At 40.9% G+C, this 25,559-nt stretch overlaps 3 protein-coding genes across 3 annotated transcripts in view; all 3 read right to left on the reverse strand.

Moving 5' to 3' along the window:
• LOC124125166 overlaps positions 1-14,719 on the reverse strand; it is a 148,882-nt gene extending 134,163 nt beyond the window's left edge. The window contains exon 1 of the mRNA XM_048402759.1: positions 14,488-14,719. Within this exon, the coding sequence (XP_048258716.1) occupies positions 14,488-14,646 (159 nt within the window). The 5' untranslated portion in view covers positions 14,647-14,719. The remainder of the gene's footprint in view (positions 1-14,487) is intronic.
• The window catches only part of LOC124125168, a 225,518-nt gene that overhangs the window by 172,488 nt on the left and 27,471 nt on the right, over positions 1-25,559 (reverse strand). The gene's annotated exons all lie outside the window — the stretch shown is intronic.
• On the reverse strand, positions 20,769-23,700 carry LOC124137704. The gene is made up of 4 exons (XM_046504125.2): positions 23,238-23,700; positions 22,612-22,641; positions 22,231-22,353; positions 20,769-21,484 (listed from the first exon to the last, which is right to left on the reverse strand). The coding sequence occupies exons 1-4, from the start codon at positions 23,493-23,495 to the stop codon at positions 21,245-21,247; spliced, it is 651 nt and encodes a 216-aa protein (XP_046360081.2). The 5' UTR covers positions 23,496-23,700; the 3' UTR covers positions 20,769-21,244.

Here is a 25,559-nt window from a genome sequence, read left to right on the forward strand (position 1 = left end):
CTTGTCCCGGTCCACAAAGAACAGAACAGAATAGAACAGAAGTTTATTGTAGAGTGAAATTCACAAATTTTAACGTCGCAAGGGCAATTTTCCAGCCATAGCTCGACGATCCTATGATATTTAATTATGTAAATAATGTTAAACCTTTTTTACAGAACTGAGCCAGTTTTACTAGAATGGGTTTGTATGAACATTTCATTAATTGATTGTATTTTAGAGTTGAGGGATATTTAGTATAGTATGCCGGAAGGTATTGTTTTCGAAGGTTATTTAGTCTTGGACATACTAATAGAAAGTGAAATTCATCTCCAATTTGGTCGTTACATAAAGTGCAAGTTCTCTCTGTTCTCTGTATGTTAAACCATCTGCCTTTCTCAATTGGTAGTCTATGATTTTTTCTCAGTTTAAGAATCCAGATTGCTTGTTTAAATGGGAGAGATAATAGATACTCATCAAACTGTGGTTTGTCTTTTAGCATTGTATAATATTTGCCTTTAGATGAAGAACAAGCCTTGACATTCCAGCTTTGATAGAAGTTGTCTATTAAGGTTTGTTTAATGTTTGTTTTAAGCCAAGAGAGATTTAGAAAAGAGTTAGTATCGAAGACAAAATTCAAACCAGTTTCATATAAAATTCATCGCGATCGTGATGCTGCAGCTGTCCTAAGTCTAAGGCTCTATAGGGTTACTTTGCCCTCTTGGATCAGGAAGAATAACACTCATAATAACATTCTAATTCTAGAATGGGAATACATTTCCGAAAGTTTTCATGTAAATTTGCACCAGGTGTAGGTTTAGGTGTATATGTAGGTGAAGGTGTAGGTGAATGTGTGGGTATGGGTGTTGGTGTGGGTGTGGGTGTGGGTGTGGGTGTGGGTGTGGGATGTGGGTGTGGGTGTGGGTGTGGGTGTGGATGTGGATGTGGGTGTGGGTGTGGGTGTGGGTGTAGGTGTAGATGTAGGTGTAGGTGTAGGTGTAGGTGTAGGTGTAGTGTAGGTGTAGGTGTAGGTGTAGGTGTAGATGTAGATATAGATGTAGGTGTAGGTGTTGATGTAGGTGTTGGTGTAGGTGAAGGTGTAGGTGTTGATGTAGGTGTTGGTGTAGGTGAAGGTGTAGGTGTAGGTGTTGATGTAGGTGTTGGTGTAAGTGTAGATGTAGGTGTAGTGTAGGTGTAGATGTAGATGTAGGTGTAGGTGTAGGTGAAGGTGTAGGTGTAGGTGAAAGTGTAGATGTAGGTGTAGGTGTAGGTGTAGGTGTAGGTGTAGTGTAGGTGTAGGTGTAGGTGTAGGTGTAGGTGTAGATGTAGATATAGATGTAGGTGTAGGTGTAGGTGTTGATGTAGGTCTTGGTGTAGGTGAAGGTGTAGGTGTAGGTGTAGGTGTAGGTGTTGATGTAGGTGTTGGTGTAAGTGTAGATGTAGGTGTAGTGTAGGTGTAGATGTAGATGTAGGTTTAGGTTTAGGTGTAGGTGTAGGTGTAGGTGTAGTGTAGGTGTAGATGTAGGTGTAGGTGTAGATGTAGATGTAGATGCAGGTGTACTTTTAGGTGTATGTGTATACGTAGGTTTAGGTGTAGGTGTGGATGTGGATGTTGGTGTAGATGTAGGTGTAGGTGTGGGTAAAGGTGTATGTGTACATGTAGGTGTGGGTGTGGGTGTGGGTGTGGGTGTGGGTGTGGGTGTGGGTGTGGGTGTGGGTGTGGGTGTGGGTGTGGATGTTGATGTTGATGTTGATGTTTATGTTTATGTAGGTGTAGGTGTAGGTGTAGATGTAGATGTAGATGTGGATGTGGATGTAGGTGTAGATGTAGATGTAGATGTAGATGTAGATGTAGATGTAGATGTAGATGTGGATGTAGATGTAGGTGTAGATGTAGATGTAGATGTAGATGTAGATGTAGATGTAGATGCGGATGTAGATGTAGATGTAGATGTAGATGTAGATGTAGATGTAGATGTAGATGTGGATGTGGATGTAGGTGTAGATGTAGATGTAGGTGTAGATGTAGGTGTAGATGTGGATGTAGGTGTAGGTGTAGATGTAGATGTAGATGCAGATGTAGATGTAGATGTAGATGTAGATGTGGATGTAGGTGATGGTGTAGATGAAGATGTAGATGTAGATGTAGATGTGGATGTAGGTGTAGATGTAGATGTAGATGTGGATACAGATGTAGGTGTAGATGTGGATGTAGATGCAGATGTAGATGTAGATGTAGATACAGATGTAGATGTAGATGTAGATGTAGATGTGGATGTAGGTGTAGGTGTAGATGTTAGGTGAAGGTGAAGATTTAGATGTAGGTGTAGATGTAGGTATAGGTGTAGGTGAAGGTGTAGGTGTAGGTGTTGATGAAGGTGTAGGTGTATGTGTTGGTGTTGATGTAGGTGTAGATGTAGGTGTAGTGTTGTGTCGGTGTAGATGTAGATGTACGTGTAGGTGTAGGTGTATACGTAGGTGTAGGTGTAGGTGTAGATGTAGATGTAGATGTAGGTGTAGTTTTAGGTGTAGGTGTAGATGTGGATGGGGGTGTGGATGTGTGTGGGTGGGGGTGGGGGTGGATGTGGATGTAGATGTGTATGTAGATGTAGATGTAGATGTAGATGTATATGTATATGTAGATGTAGGTGTTGGTGAAGGTGTTGGTGTAGGTGTAGGTGTAGGTGTTGGCGTAGATGTAGGTGTTGGTGTTGGTGTTGGAAAAGGAAAGGGCCCTATGGAGATGTCTGTGTTTAATTGCTATTGTAATATTAGCCAACTAAATGAGAATTCCAATGTGATGTGTGCCTGGCTGATTGTGTATCACTGAACCCCATGGGGTACCTCGATGCTTATGCTATCAACCTCTGGTTTGATAAGACTGTTCTCGATTAGCAAAAGGCTGCCTTGACTGCTGAATGGACAACAAAAAAGAAATTCAGTGAATGGAATGTTTGGGAGATCAGTTGATTTATCGACCATTAACTATGATCAAGCGTCGACTTGATTTGAGAAGAAAGGCCGAAGTGACCTATATCAACGACATTTTTGGAAATTGAAATGAGTTTGGTTAAACGCCGCTTTCAGCCTAACTAAGATATATTATGGCAATCAGTTTTACCTAAGAGAAAATGCAACGTCATGTCACAGACGCTCATCACAAACATATTGGATTTACGATTCAGGTATTCAGGTAACTCACGACCAGCAGATCCTTGCACGACTAAGGGACGCAACTGATCATAGCGGACGTTAACACGTTCCCTCCAGAAGTACACTGTTCAGCTGCGCCTACAGTCAACAGCTGGTGATGTGTTCCGACCCTTAAGACTTGCGTCGTGGTAATTTAGACATGGTAGATTATTAACACTCTCTGTGTATTTAGCATTCACAATCTGTACATATTTATACAGAGCTCATTTCATTCACTAACCAACCTCACTCACATACTGTTAAATGTTTTGTCAATGCTGTCTCAGTTGCAGACTCTAATAACTGACAGATGTAGAGGGCCCTTTAAGGTAAACGAATACTGAGAAATGGATGGAGTAACTGTTTACACAAATATGAATAAATATAAAGTAATGCATAGTCGATAAATGAACTGACGGAAACAATTAGCATTCACACTGGCCTGGGGACGACTATTCTGCTTCATCTCAACAAACCGACATCCGGTGTATTTAATGTCATTACTGCAAAGGAATACCCGGTGATGCACGGGTAGATTTGAATCTAACGTCAATCATTTCCTTTAGGCCTATTCGCTTATGTCTTCCTATTAGTATATTTTGATTATGAAAACGCGGAATTAGAAAAATAAGCAATGTGGAAATAAAATAGGACTCAACAACTCACCTTGGCTAACACTTGAAAATCTCCAATGTTTTTCACACTTGCATTGGGATCTTACTTGTACTGGTACTCAAACCCCGGTTCAAAGTTAATGAAACTTGAAGAAGCACATGTCAATAAAACAACTATTCCACAAATTGCCGGAAAATGATTTCCCGGCATTTTTTTAAGAATAAGTCCTTTTTTCTATTTTTGTGTCGCGTCTATATGCTTCAGCGATGTCTTACATGACTGCACAAAGTTGCAGCTCAATTCTACACACATGGACATGTGCTGTGTGATTGGGTCAGGGAAACAAGGAAGTTGATTTATGTGTAGATATAGTTGTCACGGGACCCTGCAGCACGCTGTTTTATTCAACTAATTCTGTTACAAATCTCTAGGGAAGACACGACAAAAACTTAAATGATATCAGTCTGAACATGTGCTCACCATCAATGATCTTATTCATAGCGGCGGTTGCGCTCGACACATCATCTTAATAATAGTACAATTCCAACTATGTAATGAGCATGTGTTTTTATGAATCACTATCAAATAGTGATGATTCTCCAGCAACCCATGCTTGCCGTAAGAGGCGACTAACAAGATCCGGTGGTCGACTTGCTTGATAAATGTCATCGTGTCCCAATTGCGTCTAACGATGTCAATTTCAGGATTGTTTTGAGTGCGGCGTTAAACACCAACCAAACAGAGACAAAATCTCAGTAGTGTTGTGCTTGAAGTTAATGACACAATTTCTTTTCTACAGGTTAAGGCACGAACATCATGTATGGCTCAGTGTAACGGACAGTCTACCTGAATTCTACATGCATCTTATGAGGAAGAGAAACAAACTATGGTTTTCCAATCATTAATGATTGCATCTGCTTGGAATTAAATAATCGTATGTGAGAAAATATTAAAAACGTAAGCCAAGACAGAAATGTATCAGGAATATAAATGTGTTTTGACACTCTCTGATTAAATGTTTAGGTAGCACAAACAATGATGCTTTGAAAAGGAAATGGCCCCATGGAGATGTCGGTGTTGAACTGCTATTGTAATACACTCACGTGCAAAAGAAACGTCCCCAAAGTTAGAAATATATTATAATTGTTGAATATAGTCAAAAACATGAAAAACAGTTCGGAACACATTGCCCAAACACACCAATGCAAGGCATCTCAGGGAAATTCACGTGCTGCATGTCAGAAGCGGTTAAAAATGACTTTATTCAATGAAATTGACTGCACGTGCAGGATATCACCCGTATGAAGATCGGTTATAAAAACCCGTTGGAAACTGTTCTTTGCACTAATCAACGTCTGAAAAACCTGCAGAACATGCCTAGATTAACTGTGGAAAAGAGACAAAGAGCGATTGGAATGTTGGAGATGGGGGCAACTCACGACCATGTTGCAAGAATCATGGGCTGCGCAAAAAGAACGATTGGCAGACTAGTCACACGTTACAGACAAACTGGCAGGACAGCAGACATGCCAAGGAGCGGTCGACCAAAGTCACTACGCCACAAGAAGACCGTTATCTACGTACGCTTCATTTAAGGAACAGATTCCTCACTGTGACGTCATCATCAGCGCATAGCCTTGGCCATCGTGTCAGCAGGTGGATAGTCTCGAGACGACTCCGTGAGCGAGGAATCAGAGCCTACAGACCGTTCAAGGGCATGACGTTAACGCTTGAATATCGACGTCGAAGATTGGCATGGGCAAGACGTGTTCGTCAGTGGCAGCAACGAAAGTGGCAAAGAGTACTTTTTGGCGACGAGAGTAGGTTCCAGTTGAACAGAGCTGACGGCCGAAGACGTGTCTACCGCCGGCGTGGGGAACGGACGGCACGTTGTTGCGTTCAGGAAACGGAACCATATGGTGGAGGGAGTGTGATGGTTTGGGGAGGCATTTGTGGGAACACCAAGACCGACCTCATTATCATCGATGGCAACCTGACAGCCCGTCGGTATATTGATGAAGTTCTGCAGCCCCATGTCCTGCCTTTCCTCCAGCAAAATCCAGGAACCTTGTTTCAGCCACACGACACACCGCAGCTGTCACAACGGCCTTTCTCAACGCCAACAACGTGCCCGTCCTGCCTTGGCCACCAAGACCCCCAGACATGTCTCCGATAGAACACTTGTGGGACCATCTTGGACGTCGGATTCGACAACTGCCACACCCTCCGTTGACGAGAAATGCACTGGCTCAGGCACTGCAGAGAGAATGGCGTCAGATCCCCAATCACGTGATCAGAAGACTTACACACTCGGCCCGACGACGTGTTCTGGCATGTATCGACGCTAGGGGTGGACATACGCGGTATTTACAGTCTGCATTCCAATTTCAACCTCTGTGTTTTTGTGATTTGCCGCTTTGGCTTGTGCTCGAATACTGGACCATCGACCCCCTTGTGATAACATTGACTCTACAGCTGTTCCATTTAACATGTTCTTTTTACTTCTGTCACACGTGCTTTACATACCTTTTTGTTATTCATATAAAACGTCATTATCTATTCGTGTTTGTGTTTGTGTTGTTTGTTAGTTGAAAAATGTTTGGAGACGTTTCTTTTGCACGTGAGTTTATTAGCCAACTATATGAGAATCCCAATGTGACGTGTGCCTGGCTGATTGTGTATCACTGAACCCGACGGGGTAGTTCGATGCTTATGCTATCAACCTCTGGTTTTATTAGACTGTTCTTGATTAGCAAAAGGCTGCCTTGACTGCTGAATGGACAAAAAAACCCACGAAATTCAGTGAATGGAATGTTTGGGAGATCAGTGGATATATCGATCATTAACTATGATCAAGCGTCGACTTGATTTGAGAAGAAAGGCCGAAGTGACCTATATCGACGACATTTTTGGAAATTGAAATGAGTTTGGTTAAACGCCGCTTTCAGCCTTACTAAGTTATATTATGGCGAATTAGTTTCACCTCAGAGAAAATGCCACGTCATGTCACAGACGCTCATCACAAACATATTGGATTCATGATTCATGTATTCAGGTAACTCACGACCAGTAGATCCTTGCACGACTAAGGGACGCGGACCACTGGTCCACACGTTCCCTCCACAAGTACACTAAATGGCCCAGTGTTAATATCAGCCGACAAAGCTGCATACACATGTTACCTACATATATTTCAGCCTTCTGTCAACACTTAGACAAGAGCTTAGGGGCACGGGGGGCCCAGTCGTCTAAGGCGCCGCAATTCGCTATGCGGAGTTGCGTCCCTTAGCCACGCCAGAAACCTATTATTGTGGGTTCGAATTCCGGTTCGCCCCGATAATGTTTCTAGGATTGTCAGCACCATACCAATGCTCGTTGGTTTCACCAAAGTGGTACGCGTCTAAGACCTGCATCACTTCGGGCGTTCCTCCCATATTAAGCTGACACGCTGTGATATAACTGGAATACTGTTAAAAGCAGCGTTAAACCCAACTCACTCACTCACTCACTTAGACAAGCTGATGTGACGTGAAACCCAATATCTGTTTTTATTGTGCATTATTGATAAAGATTATCATTACCAGAAAAAAATATGCCCGACGTGAATATGTATGTATGCAGGTAGCTATTTACTGATTAAGTTGTAAGAAAACACGAACGTATTTGTAAAGAAATCTGACGATTAACATGCATATGCAATATGAATATATTTATTTAACACCACATTGAACTTTCTCGATTCGCTAGGCAAGGTCTTGTGCCTATTTCTAGTCTAGGTCTTGTGTGAAACGAAGACATTGTCTGTAGAAGCAGGGTATTCCATTTAGAATGAATGATATTCGCCAAACCGTTTGAGTAAGCATGGAACCCCCAAAAAGTTTAAATAACTGATTTGCTTGATTTCCCTACCCGAGTCCTCTTATTGCGATAACATCGTACAATCGACGCTGCTCTTGGTCTATTCTTATGAATATGGAAAGGGTTCTGTTGCTTTAGTTTTCATAAACTGTATCAGTAATATATCACAACTCGAATTTTTGATTTTGTTCTCGTTACTTCGATTATGTTCAAGTTTGACATAAACTTGAAATAATAAGACAATATTCGAAATTATATCAAGGCAGCCTTTTAATAATCGGGTATAGTCTAATTAAATTCAGAAACACATAAATATCTAAGACGGCGAGAAGTCTGCTTGTAAAACACGAACAGTGGTAACGGTCTATGACCTGTGTCACTTCGGACTTTCCTCCACATTTAGCTGCACGTCGGTGTGTAACCGTTATTGAAATACTGTTCAAAGCGTTTCCCCACACTGACTCACTGTTTGTCATAACTCGATGGAGAACTCGATTGATAACTCGATGCATTCTTACATTCGATACAAAAAAATCACCTTGCACCTCACACATGGGAAAACACAACAAGAGTCGGTTTGTCCCAGGATACGGCTGATCAGACATGTGAGGTAGACGCAAGACAACATCCTGCTTGTTACACTTCAACTGGCACCCTGAATGCATTGGGAGGTAAATTTCAGAGCTTGTGTTGTATAACGTAATAATTGGGCTTTTCACTTTCAACAAAACGATCGTGATGCTGCGGCTGTCCTAATTCTAAGCCTAAAATATAGGGTTACTTTGCCCTCTTGGATCAGGAAGAATTACACTCACAATAACATTCTAATTCAAGAATGGGAATACGTTTCCGAAAGTTTTCATGTAAATTTGCACCAGGTGCTGGTGTAGGTGTAGGTGTAGGTGTATATGTAGGTGTAGGTGTTGTTGCAGATGTACATGCAGGTGTGGATATGGATGTGGATGTAGGTGTAGGTGTAGGTGTAGGTGTAGGTGTAGGTGTAGGTGTAGGTATAGGTGTAGGTGTGTGACAAGGTTCCATATTGATGAACCGCCCCCTCGTATGCCATTTTGTATATTAAATGTCAATTTCACTCGGGTGTTTAGTTATAGTTTCAGCGATATCTCACAAACCACTTCGGCCTTGACTGTGTACAAAACATGTTCTCAAGGTACAGACGCTGCACGTTCTCATGATGGTCATATTACTTTTGTTAATCTTATCCGATGTATGGAATTTAAGTTTGTTTAGAAACAAACTCAATGTCCTTAGCTAGACTTCTTTAAGCCTAAAAAGCTTGATATTACATACCCTCTTATATTCCAAAGTATCATTTACCTACTATCCTAAATATCTCTATCTGCAACCCATCTAATCCAGACATTAGCAACTATAGTTTTTATTTAGAAAGTCATCAAAACATTCCTAACTTTATTCCATTCCCCTCACCGAACACTGCCAATATTAAGTACCAAAAGCCAACCACCTGTCCCACCACCCAGGCGACCCCATTCTCCTACCCCATTTCCCTACCGCATAAAACCTCATATTGTCTTCTATGGAGCGACCCCGATCCCTAAAACAGCTGAAATTAAACTGACTGAACGACTCTCTTGGAGATACTCCCGAACTGTGCACCAGTTGCTACGGCAGCGTTAGTGGCACAACGAAACTTCAGAGACCCGAGTCGCTGCTCAGCTGCACCTACAGTCAACTTGCGATGTGTTCCGATGTCTGTTAAACCCCTAAAGACTTGTGTCGTGGTAATTTAGACATGGGTAGATTATTAACACTTTCTGTGTATTTAGCATTCATACTCTATCATATTCTTGCACGGATAGATTTGAATCTAACGTCAATCATTTCCTTTAGGCCTATTCGCTTATGTCTTCCTATTAGTATATTTTGATCATGAATACGCGGAATGGGAAAAATAAGCAATATGGAAATAAAATAGGACTCAACAACTCACCTACGCTAACACTTGAAAATCTCAGATGTTTTTCACATTTGCATTGGAATCATACTTAAAATGGTACTCAAACCCCGGTTCAAAGTTAATGAAACTTGAATAAGCACATGCCAGTAAAACAACTATTCCACAAATTGCCGGAAAATGATTTCCCGGCATTTTGAAGAACAAATCCTTTTTTTCTAGATGTGTTTCACGTCTATATTCTTCAGCGAGGTCTTACATGACTGAACAAAGTTGCAGCTCTATTCTACACACATGGACATGTGCTGTACATGTGTGATTTGGTCAGGGAAACAAGGAAGTTGATTTATGTGTAGATATAGTTGTCAGGAGGGGCCATGCAGCACGCAGTTTTCTTCAACTAATCCTGTTACAAATCTCTAGGGAAGACACGACAAAAAATTAAATGATATCAGTCTGAACATGTGCTCACCATCAATGATCTTATTCATAGCGGCGATTGCGCTCGACAGATCATCTTAATAATAGTACGATTCCAACTATGTAATGAGCATGTTTTTTATGAATCACTATCAAATAGGGATGATTCTATGCAAGTATTTGCGACCCGTGAAGATCCGAGGTAGAATAGGTCTCCAGCAACCCATGCTTGGCGTAAGAGGCGAATAACAAGATCCGGTGGTCGACTTGCTTGATAAATGTCATCGTGTCCCAATTGCGTCTAACGATGTCAATTTCAGGATTGTTTTGTCCAGGTTCAATCATTCACAGACTGCCGTCACAAAGCTTGAATATTGCTGAGTGCGGCGTTAAACACCAACTAAACAGAGACAAAATCTCAGTAGTGTTGTGCTTGAAGTTAATGGCACAATTTCTTTTCTACAGGTTTAGGCACGAACATCATGTATAGCTCAGTGTAACGGACAGTCTACCTGAATTCTAAATGCATCTTATGAGGAAGAGAAACAAACTATGGTTTTCCAATCATTAATGATTGCATCTGCTTGGAATTAAATAATCGTATGTGAGAAAATATTGAAAACGTAAGCCGACAGAAATTTATCAGGAATATAAATGTGTTTTGACACTCTCTGATTAAATGTTTAGGTAGCACAAACAATGATGCTTTGAAAAGGAAATGGCCCCATGGAGATGTCGGTGTTGAATTGCTATTGTAATATTAGCCAACTATATGAGAATCCCAATATGAAGTGTGCCTGGCTGATTGTGTATCACTGAACCCGACGGGGTAGATCGATGCTTATGCTATCAACCACTGGTTTTATTAGACTGTTCTCGATTAGCAAAAGGCTGCCTTGACTGCTGAATGGACAAAAAAACCCACGAAATTCAGTGAATGGAATGTTTGGGAAATCAGTGGATATATCGATCATTAACTATGATCAAGCGTCGACTTGATTTGAGAAGAAACGCCGAAGTGACCTATATCGACGACATTTTTGGAAATTGAAATGAGTTTGGTTAAACGCCGCTTTCAGCCTTACTAAGTTATATTATGGCGAATCAGTTTCACCTCAGAGAAAATGCCACGTCATGTCACAGACGCTCATCACAAACATATTGGATTCATGATTCAGGTATTCAGGTAACTCACGACCAGTAGATCCTTGCACGACTAAGGGACGCGGACCACTGGTCCACACGTTCCCTCCACAAGTACACTAAATGGCCCAGTGTTAATGTCAGCCGACAAAGCTGCATACACATGTTACCTACATATATTTCAGCCTTCTGTCAACACTTAGACAACACTTAGACACGGGGGGCCCAGTCGTCTAAGGCGCCGCAATTCGCTATGCGGAGTTGCGTCCCTTAGCCACGCCAGAAACCTATTATTGTGGGTTCGAATTCCGGTTCGCCCCGATAATGTTTCTAGGATTGTCAGCACCATACCCATGCTCGTTGGTTTCACCAAAGTGGTACGCGTCTTAGACCTGCATCACTTCGGGCGTTCCTCCCACATTAAGCTGACACGCTGTGATATAACTGGAATACTGTTAAAAGCAGCGTTAAACCCAACTCACTCACTCACTCACTTAGACAAGCTGATGTGACGTGAAACCCAATATCTGTTTTTATTATGCATTATTGATAAAGATTATCATTACCAGAAAAAAATATGCCCGACGTGAATATGTATGTATGCAGGTAGTTATTTACTGATTAAGTTGTAAGAAAACACGAACGTATTTGTAAAGAAATCTGACGATTAACATGCATATGCAATATGAAAATATTTATTTAACACCACATTGAACTTTCTCGATTCGCTAGGCAAGGTCTTGTGCCTATTTCTAGTCTAGGTCTTGTGTGAAACGAAGACATTGTCTGTAGAAGCAGGGTATTCCATTTAGAATGAATGATATTCGCCAAACCGTTTGAGTAAGCATGGAACCCCAAAAAAGTTTAAATAACTGATTTGCTTGATTTCCCTACCCGAGTCCTCTTATTGCGATAACATCGTACAATCGACGCTGCTCTTGGTCTATTCTTATGAATATGGAAAGGGTTCTGTTGCTTTAGTTTTCATAAGCTGTATCAGTAATATATCACAACTCGAAATTTTGATTTTGTTCTCATTACTTCGATGCTGTTCAAGTTTGAAATAAACTTGAAATAACGAAACAATATTCGAAATTATATCAAGGCAGCCTTTTAATAATCGGGTATAGTCTAATTAAATTCAGAAACACATAAATATCTAAGACGGCGAGAAGTATGGTTGTAAAACACGAACAGTGGTAACGGTCTATGACCTGCGTCACTTCGGACTCTACTCCTGCACGCCGGTATGTAATCGTTACTGAAATACTGTTCAAAGCGTTTCCCCACACTCACTCACTGTTCATGGAGAACTCGATTGATAACTCTATGCATTCTTACATTCGATACAAAAAATCATCGCTTCAAACGGACTCAAAACACCTCTAACATATGCACAAACAATATATTTGATCATATTACGGAACATAACCGTCATGTGTGTGATTAGACCTCCAAATAAATAGCTTACGTCATCTGAAATGTCACATTCCCACTCAAAATCGTTTTATAATGTTTTCAGGTCGACTATTGATCCACGTCGATCATGAAATCGATACCACAAAGATAATCACCTTGCCTAACACATAGGGAATTGGATATCACAGGACGACTTGAACAACACGAGTCCGTTTGTCCCAGGAAATACCTGGTCAGACATGTGAGGTAGACGCAAGACAACTGCGTGCTTCTTGCGCTTCAACTGGCACCCTGAATACATTGAAAGGTTAATTATAGAGCTTGTGTCGTGCATCGTCATTATTGGGCTTGTCACGCTCCGCAAAGCGATAGTGATGCTGCTTCTGTCGTAAGTCCTAAGAGGGTTACTTTCCCCTTTTGAATCAGGAAGAATTACACTCACAATAACATTCTAATTCTGGAACGGGAATACGTTTCCGAAAGTTTTCATCTAAATTGGAACCAGAAAAGTGTAGGTGTAGGTGCAGATGTAGGTGTAGGTGTCGATGTAGGTTGTTGGTGTAGGTGTAGGTGTAGATGTAGATGTTGTTGTAAGTTGTAAGTGTAGATGATGGTGTAGATGGTGTAGGTGTAGGTGTCGATGTAGGTTGTTGGTGTAGATGTAGGTGTAGATGTAGATGTTGGTGTAGGTGTAGGTGTAGGTGTTGGTGTAGGTGTAGGTGTAGGTGTAGGTGTAGGTGTAGGTGTAGGTTTGTGACAAGGTTCCATATTGATGGACCGCCCCATCGTGTGTATATTAAATGTCAACTTCACTCGGGTGTTTAGTTACAGCGATATCTAACAAACCTCTTAGGCCTTGAGTGTGTACAAAACATGTTCTTAAAGTACAGACGCTGCACGTTCTCATGATCGTCATATTACTTATGTTAATCTTATCCGTTGTATGGGATTTAAGTTTGTTCAGAAACAAACTCAATGTCCTTAGCTAGACTGTTTTAAGCCTAAAAGGCGTAATATTACATACCGTCTTATCTTTCAAAGTATCATTTACTTACTATCCTAAATACCTCTATCTGCAATCCATCCCATCCAGGCATTAGCAACTATAGTTTTGATTAAGAAAGTAATCAAATCGTAACCAAAAGCCAACCACCTGTCCCTCCACCCAGCCCGACCCCATTCTCTACCCCATTTCCCTACCGCATAAAACCTTATATTGTCTTCTATGGAGCGACCCCGATCCATAAAGTAGCTGAAAATTAAACTGACTGAACGACTCTCTTGGAGATACTCCCGAAATGTGCATTAGCTGCTACGGCAGCGTCAGGGGCACAACGAAACTTAAGAGACCCGAGTCGCTGTTCAGCTGCGCCTTCAGTCAACTGGCGATGTGTTCCGACCCTAAAGACTTGCGTCGTGGTAATTTAGATATGGGTAGATTATTAACACTCCCTGTGTATTTAGCATTCATACTTTATGCATATTCATTAAGAGCTCATTTCATTCACTAACCAACCTCACTCACATACTGTTAAATATTTTGTCAATGCTGTCTCAGTTGCAGACTCTAATAACTGACAGATGTAGAGGGCCCTTTAAGGTAAACGAATACTGAGAAATGGATGTAGTTACTGTTTACACAAATATGAATAAATATAAAGTAATGCATAGTCGATAAATGAACTGACGGAAACAATTAGCATTCACACTGGCCTGGGGACGACTATTCTGCTTCATCTCAACAAACCGACATCCAGTGTATTTCATGCGTCATTACTGCAAAAGAATACCCGGTGATGCACGGGTAGATCTAAATCTAACGTCAATCATTTCCTTTAGGCCTATTCGCTTATGTTTTCCCATTGGTATATTTTGATTATGAATACGCGGAATTAGAAAAATTAACAATATGGAAATAAACAACTCACCTTGGCTAACACTTGAAAATCTCCAATGTTTTTCACATTTGCATTCGAATCATACTCGTACTGGTACTCAAACCCCGGTTCAAAGTTAATGAAACTTGAAGAAGCACATGTCAGTAAAACAACTATTCCACAAATTGCCGGAAAATGATTTCCCGGCATTTTGAAGGATAAATTCTTTTCCAAAGTTGTTGTATAGCTATAATCTTCAGCGACGTCTTACATGACTGAACTAAGTTTCAGCTCAATTGTACAAGCGCAGGCAGGTGCAATGCGATTGGGTTGGGGAAACAAGGAAGTTGATATAACCAGGTAGTTGTGACAGGCTCATGCAGCACGGAGTTTTCTTTGACTGATCCTGTTACAAATCTCTAGTGGAGACTCGACAAAAAATTAAATACTATCAATATGAACATGTCCTTACCATCAATGACCTTATTCATAGCGACGTTGAGAAGAAGTTTGAGGTTGCGCTCGACACATCATCTTAATAATAATAATAATAATAATAATAATACTACTACTACAGGCCTATACGTACTTAGGGATTAGGGACAAACTCCAGAATGCCCATATCAAGGAAAAATTCGGGCAGAGTACAAATGTAGACTTTAAGAAAATCTGGAGTTCAGAGCTGAACGCTCGCAACAAAGTCAAAACCACAAATACTTATACCCATCCTTTCGTAATCCTTTGGTGTTGTTGATTGGACGAAACAAGAAATTCAGGGTATTGACACCCTCACGCGAAGAATCAACAGATCCCACCACCCTCGCTCTTCCCTCAATCGCTTATATTTACCAATCATTATGGGAGGACGTGGTTTGATTAACGTTGGGGTTCTTCATGATAGAAATATTTTGTTCACTTTTGCACACATTTATTTGTCTGATGATCCTCTTGTGAAGCATGTCAAGATGAAAACAAGGCTTTCCACAGTTTTCTTAAACGAGCCAAGGATGTGGGACATACTCTGAATGTCGGTGTTGATTTTGTTGATGTTTCTGTACTGCTGGACGGTACAGAAATGAGTGTCAACCAAGCGAAGTGCCATATCAAGTCGGCCCAGACTCAGTTTTTAAAAGGGAAGCTCTCTGAACACCACTGCATCGAGTTTATGTGCAGTGTGTTGAGAATATCAGCAGTCCTGCAGAGTCCTTTGCTTCGATAAAGTCGTCTGGCCTGAAAAGTGAAACAGAAGGCTTTCTGTTTGCTGCTAAAGGACCAGTCACTTCCAACTCGAAATGTGTGATTTTGCATCAAAATGTAAATATGAAATGTAGATTATGTAATGAATTTAATTAGACTGTCCAACATATTGTGAGTGGATGCCCAGCTTTGGCACAAACACAGTATCTTAAACGACATGATTGTGTATCTCGATCATTTTATTACCGTCTTCGCCATGCTTGTGGTTTTGACACAGAGGTCCATCCATGGTACGAACCGGAATATGTAGAGGGCGTCATGGAAAATGATCAATACAAAATTCTTTGGAATAGGCCCATTTACTGCCTCAGACGTATCCAGGCCAGCAAACCTGATCTTGTCCTTTTGGATAAATCCAATGAAATCATTTATATCATTGAATTTTCTGTCCCCTTTGACACAAATGTGATTGACAAGATTGAAGAAAAACATGGTAAATATACGGACCTCGCTTTCGAAATGTCACGCTTGAATCCCAAGTACCAAGTTGTCCCCATTGTACTCGGTGCCTTAGGTTTGGTACCTCCCAATCTGTTGACTGACATTGGGAGAGTACCCGGGTTTCCTACCAGGAATACAGCTCTTCTGACAATCTGGGTAATGCAGAAAGCTGCAGTGTTGGAGGGTCTTCACATTCTCCCAAAAGTTCTGGGTGGGTTTGACTAGGCAGCGCTTCCTGGGAGAAGTCCCATTCGCTGTCTGGGCTGCATGTAGAGGGGGCAAGGGCCCTGAGCTGATGATGAGCCTAACCAGCTTGACTGGACCAGGATCACCCACACCTTTGCTGGATTTTTTATTTTAATCTGTAAATAATAATAATAATGATAATAATAATAATAATAATAATAATAATAATAATAATAGTGAGTGAGTATGGTTTTACGCCGCTTTTAGCAATATTCCAGCAATATCACGGCGGGGGACACCAGAAATGGGCTTCACACATTGTACCCATGTCGGGAATCGAACCCGGATCTTCGGCGTTACGAGCGAACGCTTTAACCACTAGGCTACCCGACTTCCCCTATTATAATAATAATAATAATAATAATAATAATAATAATAATGATAATAATAAAAGTACACATCATATTATAGGAAATATCTACCAAAAGCAGACTTGATTGTACGATTCCGACTATAAAATGAGCATGTTTTTCTATGAATCACTATCAAATAGTGATGATTCTATGCAAGTGTTAGCGACCCGTGAAGATCCGAGGTAGACTAGGTCTTCAGCAACCCATGCTTGCCTAAGAGGAGACTAACGGGTTCCGGTGGTCTGTTCGCTGACTAAGTTGATGCATGTCATCGTGTTCCAATTGCGTTGATCGATGTCAATAACAGGATTGTCTTGTCCAGGTTCAATTATTTACAGACCGCCGTCACATAGTTGGAATATTGCTGAGTACGGCGTTAAACACACAAACAAACAAAGGCAAAATCTCAGTAGTGTTGTGCTTGAGGTTAATGATACAATTTCTTTTCTACAGGTTTAGGCAAGAACAACATGTATGGCTCAGTGTAACGGGCAGTATTAGATCTGTTTCTGCATCTGGAAAATAGGACTTATCATATTAACATTCTCGCGCAATGTCGATCTGCTATTCTATATTGAACGAGTATTTCATGTTTCAGAAATAAAAGTGTCTACTTGAAGTCTAAATGCATCTTATGAAGAAGAGAAACAAAATATGGTTTTCCAATCATTAATGATTATATCTGCTTGAAATAAAATAATCGTATGTGAGAAAATATTGAAAACGTAAGCCAAGAATACATGAATGTGTCCTGACACTCTCTGATTAAATGCTCAGGAAGCACAAACAATGATGCTTTGAAAAGGAAATGGTCCCATGGAGATGTCGGTGTTGAACTGCCATTGTAATATTAGCCAACTATATGAGAATCCCAATGTGACGTGTGCCTGGCTGAGTGTGTATCACTGAACCCGACGGGGTAGTTCGATGCTTATGCTATCAACCACTGGTTTAATTAGACTGTTCTCGATTAGCTAAAGGCTGCCTTGCCTGCTGAATGGACAAAAAAAAGAAGAAATTTAATAAATCGAATTTTTGGGAGATGAGTAGATATTTCGATCATTAAATATGATCAAGCGTCGACTTAATTTGAGAAGAAAGGCCGAAGTGACCCATATCGACGACATTTTTGGAAATTCAAATGACTTTGGTTTAACGCTGCTTTCAACTTTCTTTAGTTATGTTACGGCGAATCAGTTTTACCTCAGAGAAAATGCCACGTCGTGTCACAGACGCTCATCACAAACATATTGGATTAACGATTCAGGTATTCAGGTAACTCACGACCAGCAGATCCTTGCACGCCTAAGGGACGCAACTCATCGTAGCTGACCACTGGTCTACACGTTCCCTCCATGAGGACACTGAATGGCCCAGTGTTAATGCCAGCCGACAAAGCTGCATACACATGTGAACTACATATATTTCAGCCTTCTGTCAACACTAAGACAAGCTTAGGGGCACGGGCCCCCCAGTCGCTATGTCCATTGGGCACGCCAGAAACCTATGATTGTGGGTTCGAAACCCGGTTCGACCTGATTATGTTTCTAGGATTGTCAGCACCATACCCGTGCTCGTGGGTTTCACATCGGGCTTCCTCAAGCCGACACGCCATGATATAACTGGAGTACTGTTAAAAGCAGCGTTAAACCCAACTCACTCACTTAGAGAAGCTGATGTGACGTGAAACCCAATATCTGTTTTTATTGTACATTATTGATAACCATTATCATTACCATATAAAGTATGCCCGACATGAATATGTATGTATGCAGGTAGTTATTTACTGATTAAGTTGTAAGTAAACACGAACGGATTTGTAAAGTAATCTGACGATTAACATGCATATACAATGTAAATAAATACAGGAATGTTTTGATCGACTGACAGCGCGCGATAAAAGCCCCATTAACAGCTCATTGAACATTCTGCATTCGCTAGGCAGCCAGGCCATTTACGTCAATCATGTAATAGCACACTACCCTGTTGTTCAATAGAAGCTTTAAGTAGATTTCAGTTAGATTACAGACATGTGGTAGAGAAAAGGGTATGTGTAGGGGAGAGGGTTTGGAATAGGTGGGTGAGGTGATATTTTGGTCAATGAATAGACATGGCCAAGGGTCTGATGTAGGAAAACTTCGGTTGTCTGATTGTCAACCATGCATGCTAACACATAGGGTACGACCACCCCATTTGAAAACAACACATGTACACAAATGAAACAAAAATATTTCGTACAATTGAAATACCTTTGTACATTCGAGTCGCAATACGTGACTCCTACAGAAGGAAAACGAAGATATGATACCCCTCCCCTACCCACACCCACAACTGAAGAAACAAATTTGAAATTCGACATGAGCACACCCAATCCCCTCACCGGAATGTGACACCCCCCAAAAAAACACCCACAACATACACACTGCAGGTTACAGTTAAATATCTTCCATGCCCCCACCCCTACAAACACCTTTAATGTGACCCCCATGGGCCAATTTGGTAGGCTTGGGGTTAAATCGTTTCTCATCAAGTCACAGTTCTGGGTTTGATGCCCAAAAGCATTGCTGCAAATAGTGTGACATAATGCTGAGTGAGACACATTGTTCATTGTCTCTTTCCGATAGTCATATATTCGAAATCCCAATATGCACATGTAAAGGTTAAATAATGTAATTATTGTGCAAAGGATCTTTTTGTAAAATGACGAAATACCAACTCGTTAAATAATCATCGGCACGTTGTTACAGATTCAATCTGTACTTTTCAGAGTTATACCTTTTTCTCTAAATCAAATAATATATGCTGTAATAAGTGTGCTGCGAATGCATTATAATTTTGTGCCGCCATATTCATCATTTCAGCGCGGTCGGGTAGCCTAGTGGGTAAAACGTTCGCTCGTCATGCCGAAGACCCGGGTTCGATTCCCGACATGGGTACAATGTGTGAAGCCTATTTTTGGTGTCCCCCGCCTGGAATATTGCTAAAACGGCGTAAAACCACACTCACTCATAACGTCAGGTTCTGACAGCCACTGTGAGCTGAGGTGAAATTGGGTTTAACGTCGCGTCCAAGATTATTGCACTTATATAGCGACGTGCATGCACGTGTATGTGTGTGTGTGTGTGTGGCTGCTTGTACTAGTCCGGACTGATGCCGATTTATAGTGCTAGCTCACTGAGATACCATGCCGCAGTTTAACATGAATACTCCACTCAGACACAGTATACTGAATCCGAGCCGACCAGTCCTTGCTTTAGCCCCTTAATGACGAGCGCCAGACAGGGTAACAACAAGTACCATCTTTTAACGTGTTTTGTTATGACGCGGCCGGGGATCGAACCCTGGACCTTCCTCTCTCCGGGCGGACGATCTACCACTACACCACGGAGGCAGTCGACAACCACTGTGTACATTGCGCACTGGTGTACTAAGGTCATGGAACGGATCTGAGGCTCCGTAATTTGCCTACGATCCTTGGGTAATCTGCTGTTCCTTGGCTCGCCTGCCCACCTTCCCTGGGTTAGGTCTACTATCACCTACAGTGCACTTTGCCTACAGTATTATCAAAACAATGTTATGCACCAGTGACTGTCACTTATGAGCTCCTCTGTACATGTGGATTATAGTCTCCGCCACTTGAAATACAATCACGTAATTTCGCGATGATTAATTTACAAACATTCTGAATGTGTGCCAATACTTATATGAAGTGAAAACAAACCATTCCGCAGAAAAGAAATGTTATTTACAGTAATAGCAAAAAATGCACAGTGAGTTTTTCAAGAAATATCCATTTTGCTTGCGATAAACACATTCATTGAGTTTTGATCACGTGGTTACAAACCGGAGATGAGTCGTCAGTTTACTCATGTTCCGCCCAATGAATGAATGTTAATTAATAATTATTAAAGTTAATTAAAGACGAAAACGACTTTTCAATTGATGAAGAATATTTATTTGCAAGAAACGCAATAAATGTTTAAGAGCTTTATAAACTAGTACAATTAAGCGAAATATAATTATATTTGTGTCCTTTTCTTGTTTGGTTGTCATAAATACCATCCAAAATATATAACATTGAACTGTTAAAAAGAAAATAAATATCCCTCTTATACGGATGAACACAATTTACATACCTGCTTCAATTTGTACCTTAACAATTTCATACTCAAGTTTCGAGTGTCCGCTCGAGATATATGCGTGTATATCATACTTTGTTACAACAGCAGAATAATCTGTGAGATTTCATTAATGGAAACACACGGCCAACATTCATATATCATTTATCGATGACATCCTGTCAGCAGTTTCCATCAATGGAAGCCCTTGTAATTAGATTATTAGACTTGGGATTTTACACGTTACATAAAAAACTGATTTGATCAACCTTTGGTATAATAACATAAATATTAAATCAACAATTTGGACGACACATAGAATAACAGAAGAAGTAAGTTACAGTCTTCATTTCAGTATATTCTTCAAGACAAAGTAAAAATGTTTAGAGTTCTTCACAAATCATAGTCTGGGTAGGGTTCCGGTTCCGGTACGGGTAATTTTCTTCTGACCGGAGACTTGCCCCTGATAAGAGAGGATGAACTGCTTGGTCTTTCTTCGTAATCCTCGACTGGTGTTCTTGGCCGGGCCGTTGTTGCACCACGAGTGAAGTCAGGACGAGTCTGTTGATGTCTGGAGTGGTCAAAGCGGATGTTTGCCTCTCCGGGATAAGGTTCACCCTTTGGGCTTTTTGCCTGGAGAAATAAAACATATATTAATGGCATACTGAAAACCATATGTCCTATCTAGAAAACTGCTGGTCGAGCAGTCAAATCCAGTTTCGCCCAAGTTATGCACCTTGGTCTTTGACGCCGCATTCGTGCGTCACGCTGACATGGATGATATCATTAACATACTTGAATAAGGGCCAAACAACGTGGTTTTTTTCACCATCAAACTTTGTTCTATCATGACGTCATTTCTGGAGATTTGTACATGCGCTCGCAACTTGATGACGTCATATACCGGACGACTTTATTTTTGAGAGGGAAGTGTCCAGTAAATGGTTCCCCATAGATGTAGCTAGGCTACGCTGATAAACGCAGTGGCCGAGCGATCGCATCCAAATTGGGAAAGATATGAGAAACGGTATTAGGCGAAAAGGTACAGATAATCAAGGATTGTGAGAATATGCGGGAAATACCCAACTTAACCCACCCGTTCGTAAAATGGACTTATCCATTTCCTAGGTCGGATTCTATTCAAGGAGACATCATTATTAAAATGTGGGTTAATATTTTTAAAGCTTGTACATTTTAACAACTTTAAATTAAAGACTCGTGGTCGTTGTTTATCGTACAATAAAACACTGCAGGGCGATGAAACCATTCGAAGCTGCGATCTTCATGGTTTATTCTCCCTGCATTGTTTTATTGTACGATAAACAACACCTACCCGTTTTTTTTGTAACTGTTTAAATAACTACACTGTAACAACTCACCACATGGTGGTCGGGAAGACTGGGTACTGGTCGCAGAGATCGTTCTGACCTAATCGGGGTTGTGGGGCCATCTGGGCGCCAAGTGGACATGAACACGCTGGACGCTCCGGACAACCCACGGGACTGTGAACAGTTTGATTTGAATGTAATTAAATGAAGACTAATCTTCTAAAGGAAGACAGTTGATATGAAACTGCATCGATTTGTGAGCTCAAATGATAAGAATTGTAAACTGGTTAATGTTTCTGAGTTTAACCAGGTATCATTTGTCGTTTCTGGTTTGTGAATTTGTCTTTTGAAATATTTGGAAGTTAACGTGACTTGCGTTACGTTGAACATATATGTTAGTGAATTGAGGAGTAACCAAACAATGACACGTACCTTATGACTTTTCTCACTTCCACACAAGTCCTGCAAGAGAGAAAATTAGCTATTTTTGATAAAGCACCAGAAAAAAACAAATAAAAAGATCAGTTCATTTTTATGGCTGATATCAAAACAAGTTAAAGAATGCCAGTTTAACAGAGTTCGATGAATTACAGTTGGAACTGGATTGAGAAATCATGCGTTGGAGAGTCTGAGCATCGAAGAAGACCAATCTTTGTTTAGGGTGCCTGTATATTATCTACCTGTGTATTTTACAGAAGTAACTGTTAACACTTAGTTCACAATTATCAATGTCATTTACGATAGGTCAGGAGGACGAGGAGCCGATGTAAATTAGACAAAAATATATATCAATGTGAGGAACAGCAATGATTTCTGATAATGTTAATGTGTCGAATGAATAGAACCAGCTCAAGGCAAAAAGGGAAAGTATAGTAGCCTAGTGGTTCAAGTGTTAAGTGCCCATTACTAAAAACCTATGTTCAATTCCCAACATGGACACAATCTCGAAGCCCATTCTGATGTCTTCACTCCAACTGAATTCTTGCTACATTGGTGTAAAAATTGAATTCTTGCTACATTGGTGTAAAAACGTATTTTACACTTCTAAACATACTTACATCACTAAAGCCTTCATTGACAAAGGGTGTTCTGGATCCTTCCGGTCGGAAACGGAAGAACCTGTACCACATCAAGGACAAGTGCATCCGTCTGGAAAAACATGTGAACATAATCTTGAAGAACTGGACAGTGGTTACCTCTGGTGGACATCCAATTGTAGCGGGACAGTTCAGTGTCAAACCAGGAGATACCTCACTGGGGAATCTACCATCACGCTTGTTCTCTCCCTTTCCATATCCAGGATAGGGTACGGCCATAGCCTTGTGACTCGTACACCAAAATCAATTATTAACAAACTTCAACGTGTTCAAAACACAGCCGCTAGCAAGAATCATCACATCCTCCCTGTTCTTTGTAACTTACACTGGCTTCCATTTCGTCAGGGGACAAATAACAAAATTCTTTGTCTTGTTGTTTACTCCCCAGGGAGCTGAGAATGAGTCTTGAGTGCACACTGATACAGTGATAATAGCGCTTTGAGCATGCCCCTGGGTGTTGTGGAAATATGCGCAACATAAATGACCTATTATTATTATTATTATTATTATTATTATTATTATTATTATTGGGGTATGCTGAAACGGATTAATTCGAGAGAGAAGACCGGTTAAGTTAAACTGACATGACTTATACCGAAGGTGCTTTATTGTAACTGGGTTCACATATTTTCAAAGCAAAGGTGGCACTGGCCGAAATATTTATGTAGAATTAAATACAAAACATGTTTCATGATCTACTCCGGTGGGATAAAAAAACATCGGTTGTGAAATGAGTGTACTGCATTGAGTGTTTCTTTAAATGACAAGTGAAATAGTTACCTCCCTACCCTTGTCGATCATATTGTTTAAAATTTGGTGCCAAACACGGCAGGAAAAAAGATATTGTTGGTCGATAGATCTGTACAGCAGGTAATACTCTCTTATATTGTATCCAAACATATGTCTACCCGTCCATTTGAACAGAACATTCCTCATCAAAGTATTCAGGAACGATTCGGCAAAAAACTTAATTGTCAGAGTCGCGTTTTGGTTGTTTACAAATATAATATGAATAAATAATTAAACATTATTATTGATATTATTATTATATCGTCATACCAGTAGGTCCTCTCAATACGAAAATGTGTATTTTCGGCAATTTGAATGGAATTGGAACGTCGTGTTATATTTGGTGTCTTACTCGTTTTATACTCGACAGGTGATTGACGTACCCATTGATTGACGTAGCCATTGATTGACGTACCCATTGATTGACGTACCCATTGATTGACGTAGCCATGCGGACATGCGCAGTACCTACCCTCGTTTCAGCATGCAGAGATACCAAGCTAGCAGAGATAAGATGATTATCAATATCACCGCCAACACAACCAGACCGATCATCCATGCTTGCAACCCATCACAGTTGGGATTATCGTTTGCACATGCGCAGTAGTATCTGTTGACGTCGTTGTAGCAGACGTACGGCCAGGAACATGGAGAGCTGCTGCACTCATTGACGTCATCCTCGCAATGAATGCCGGTCCAGCCAGGTGCGCACGCACACTCGTAGTAGAGGTCAAAACCTTCAGCACGGCGGTAGTTGGTGCAGTTGTACAAGCTTTCATTCTTGCCTGGAATTATGTATGAGGAGGAATCACTTGAGACAAATAACTCAGTAATATTCCAGCTATATGACGGCGGCCTGTAAATAGCCGAATCTGGGCCAGACCATACAGTGATTAACATCATGACCATCGATCTACACAATAGGATAGGATAGGATGATAGGATGACATGCATTAACCAAATCAGCGAGCCACGCCCCATCTTCCTCAAGCTCCTCACAGCAATAGCCCGTTCGCGGAGCTCTCTAAACTACCACTGAACCAGTCAAAACTCCCCTCTGTGATATAAGTGACTTCACCATCCTTGGAGTTGAACTCGCAGCCGACTGACCGTTGTTACAAACAAGTGATGCCGTGACGCCGAATACGCTTACCCCACCTGAAGTATTTTCTCTGTTTGTCACTTTGAATTTCTGTTTCATTTCAACTATCACGTAATTGCCTTAGTAAGAATGTAAGGGAGAAATTGGTTGATTTTCCGTTAGTCTGCAATCTCGAACCAATGTGATTAAACCAACAAGGTTAATTCATCTGGGAAATGTGGTCAGTCGTAAACGTTTTCAAAATGAACTATGATGGCATTCCCAAAGACATAAACACACGTAGCAACTTTACTACATTTGGGGTTAGAAGGCAAATTTAAAAATTCTTGTAATGGCCGCGCCCATACTGGTGGCAGCGATTTTACGAGAGTGAAACGAAGGGGGGCAAGGCA

The sequence above is a fragment of the Haliotis rufescens genome, unplaced genomic scaffold, assembly GCF_023055435.1.
Source record: "Haliotis rufescens isolate VD_foot unplaced genomic scaffold, xgHalRufe1.0.p SCAF_29, whole genome shotgun sequence".
Lineage (NCBI taxonomy): Eukaryota > Metazoa > Mollusca > Gastropoda > Lepetellida > Haliotidae > Haliotis > Haliotis rufescens.

What these genes read in the sequence shown, in the direction of transcription:
- LOC124137704 (XM_046504125.2), bottom strand. Translation starts at nt 23,495, where the DNA reads ATGGCCGTACCCTATCCTGGATATGGAAAGGGAGAGAACAAGCGTGAT. An exon ending in GAAGTGAGAAAAGTCATAAG is followed by an intron (nt 22,354 to 22,611) that starts GTACGTGTCATT and finishes AACTGTTCACAG; the next exon opens with TCCCGTGGGTTGTCCGGAGC. An exon ending in GTCTTCCCGACCACCATGTG is followed by an intron (nt 21,485 to 22,230) that starts GTGAGTTGTTAC and finishes TTATTTCTCCAG; the next exon opens with GCAAAAAGCCCAAAGGGTGA.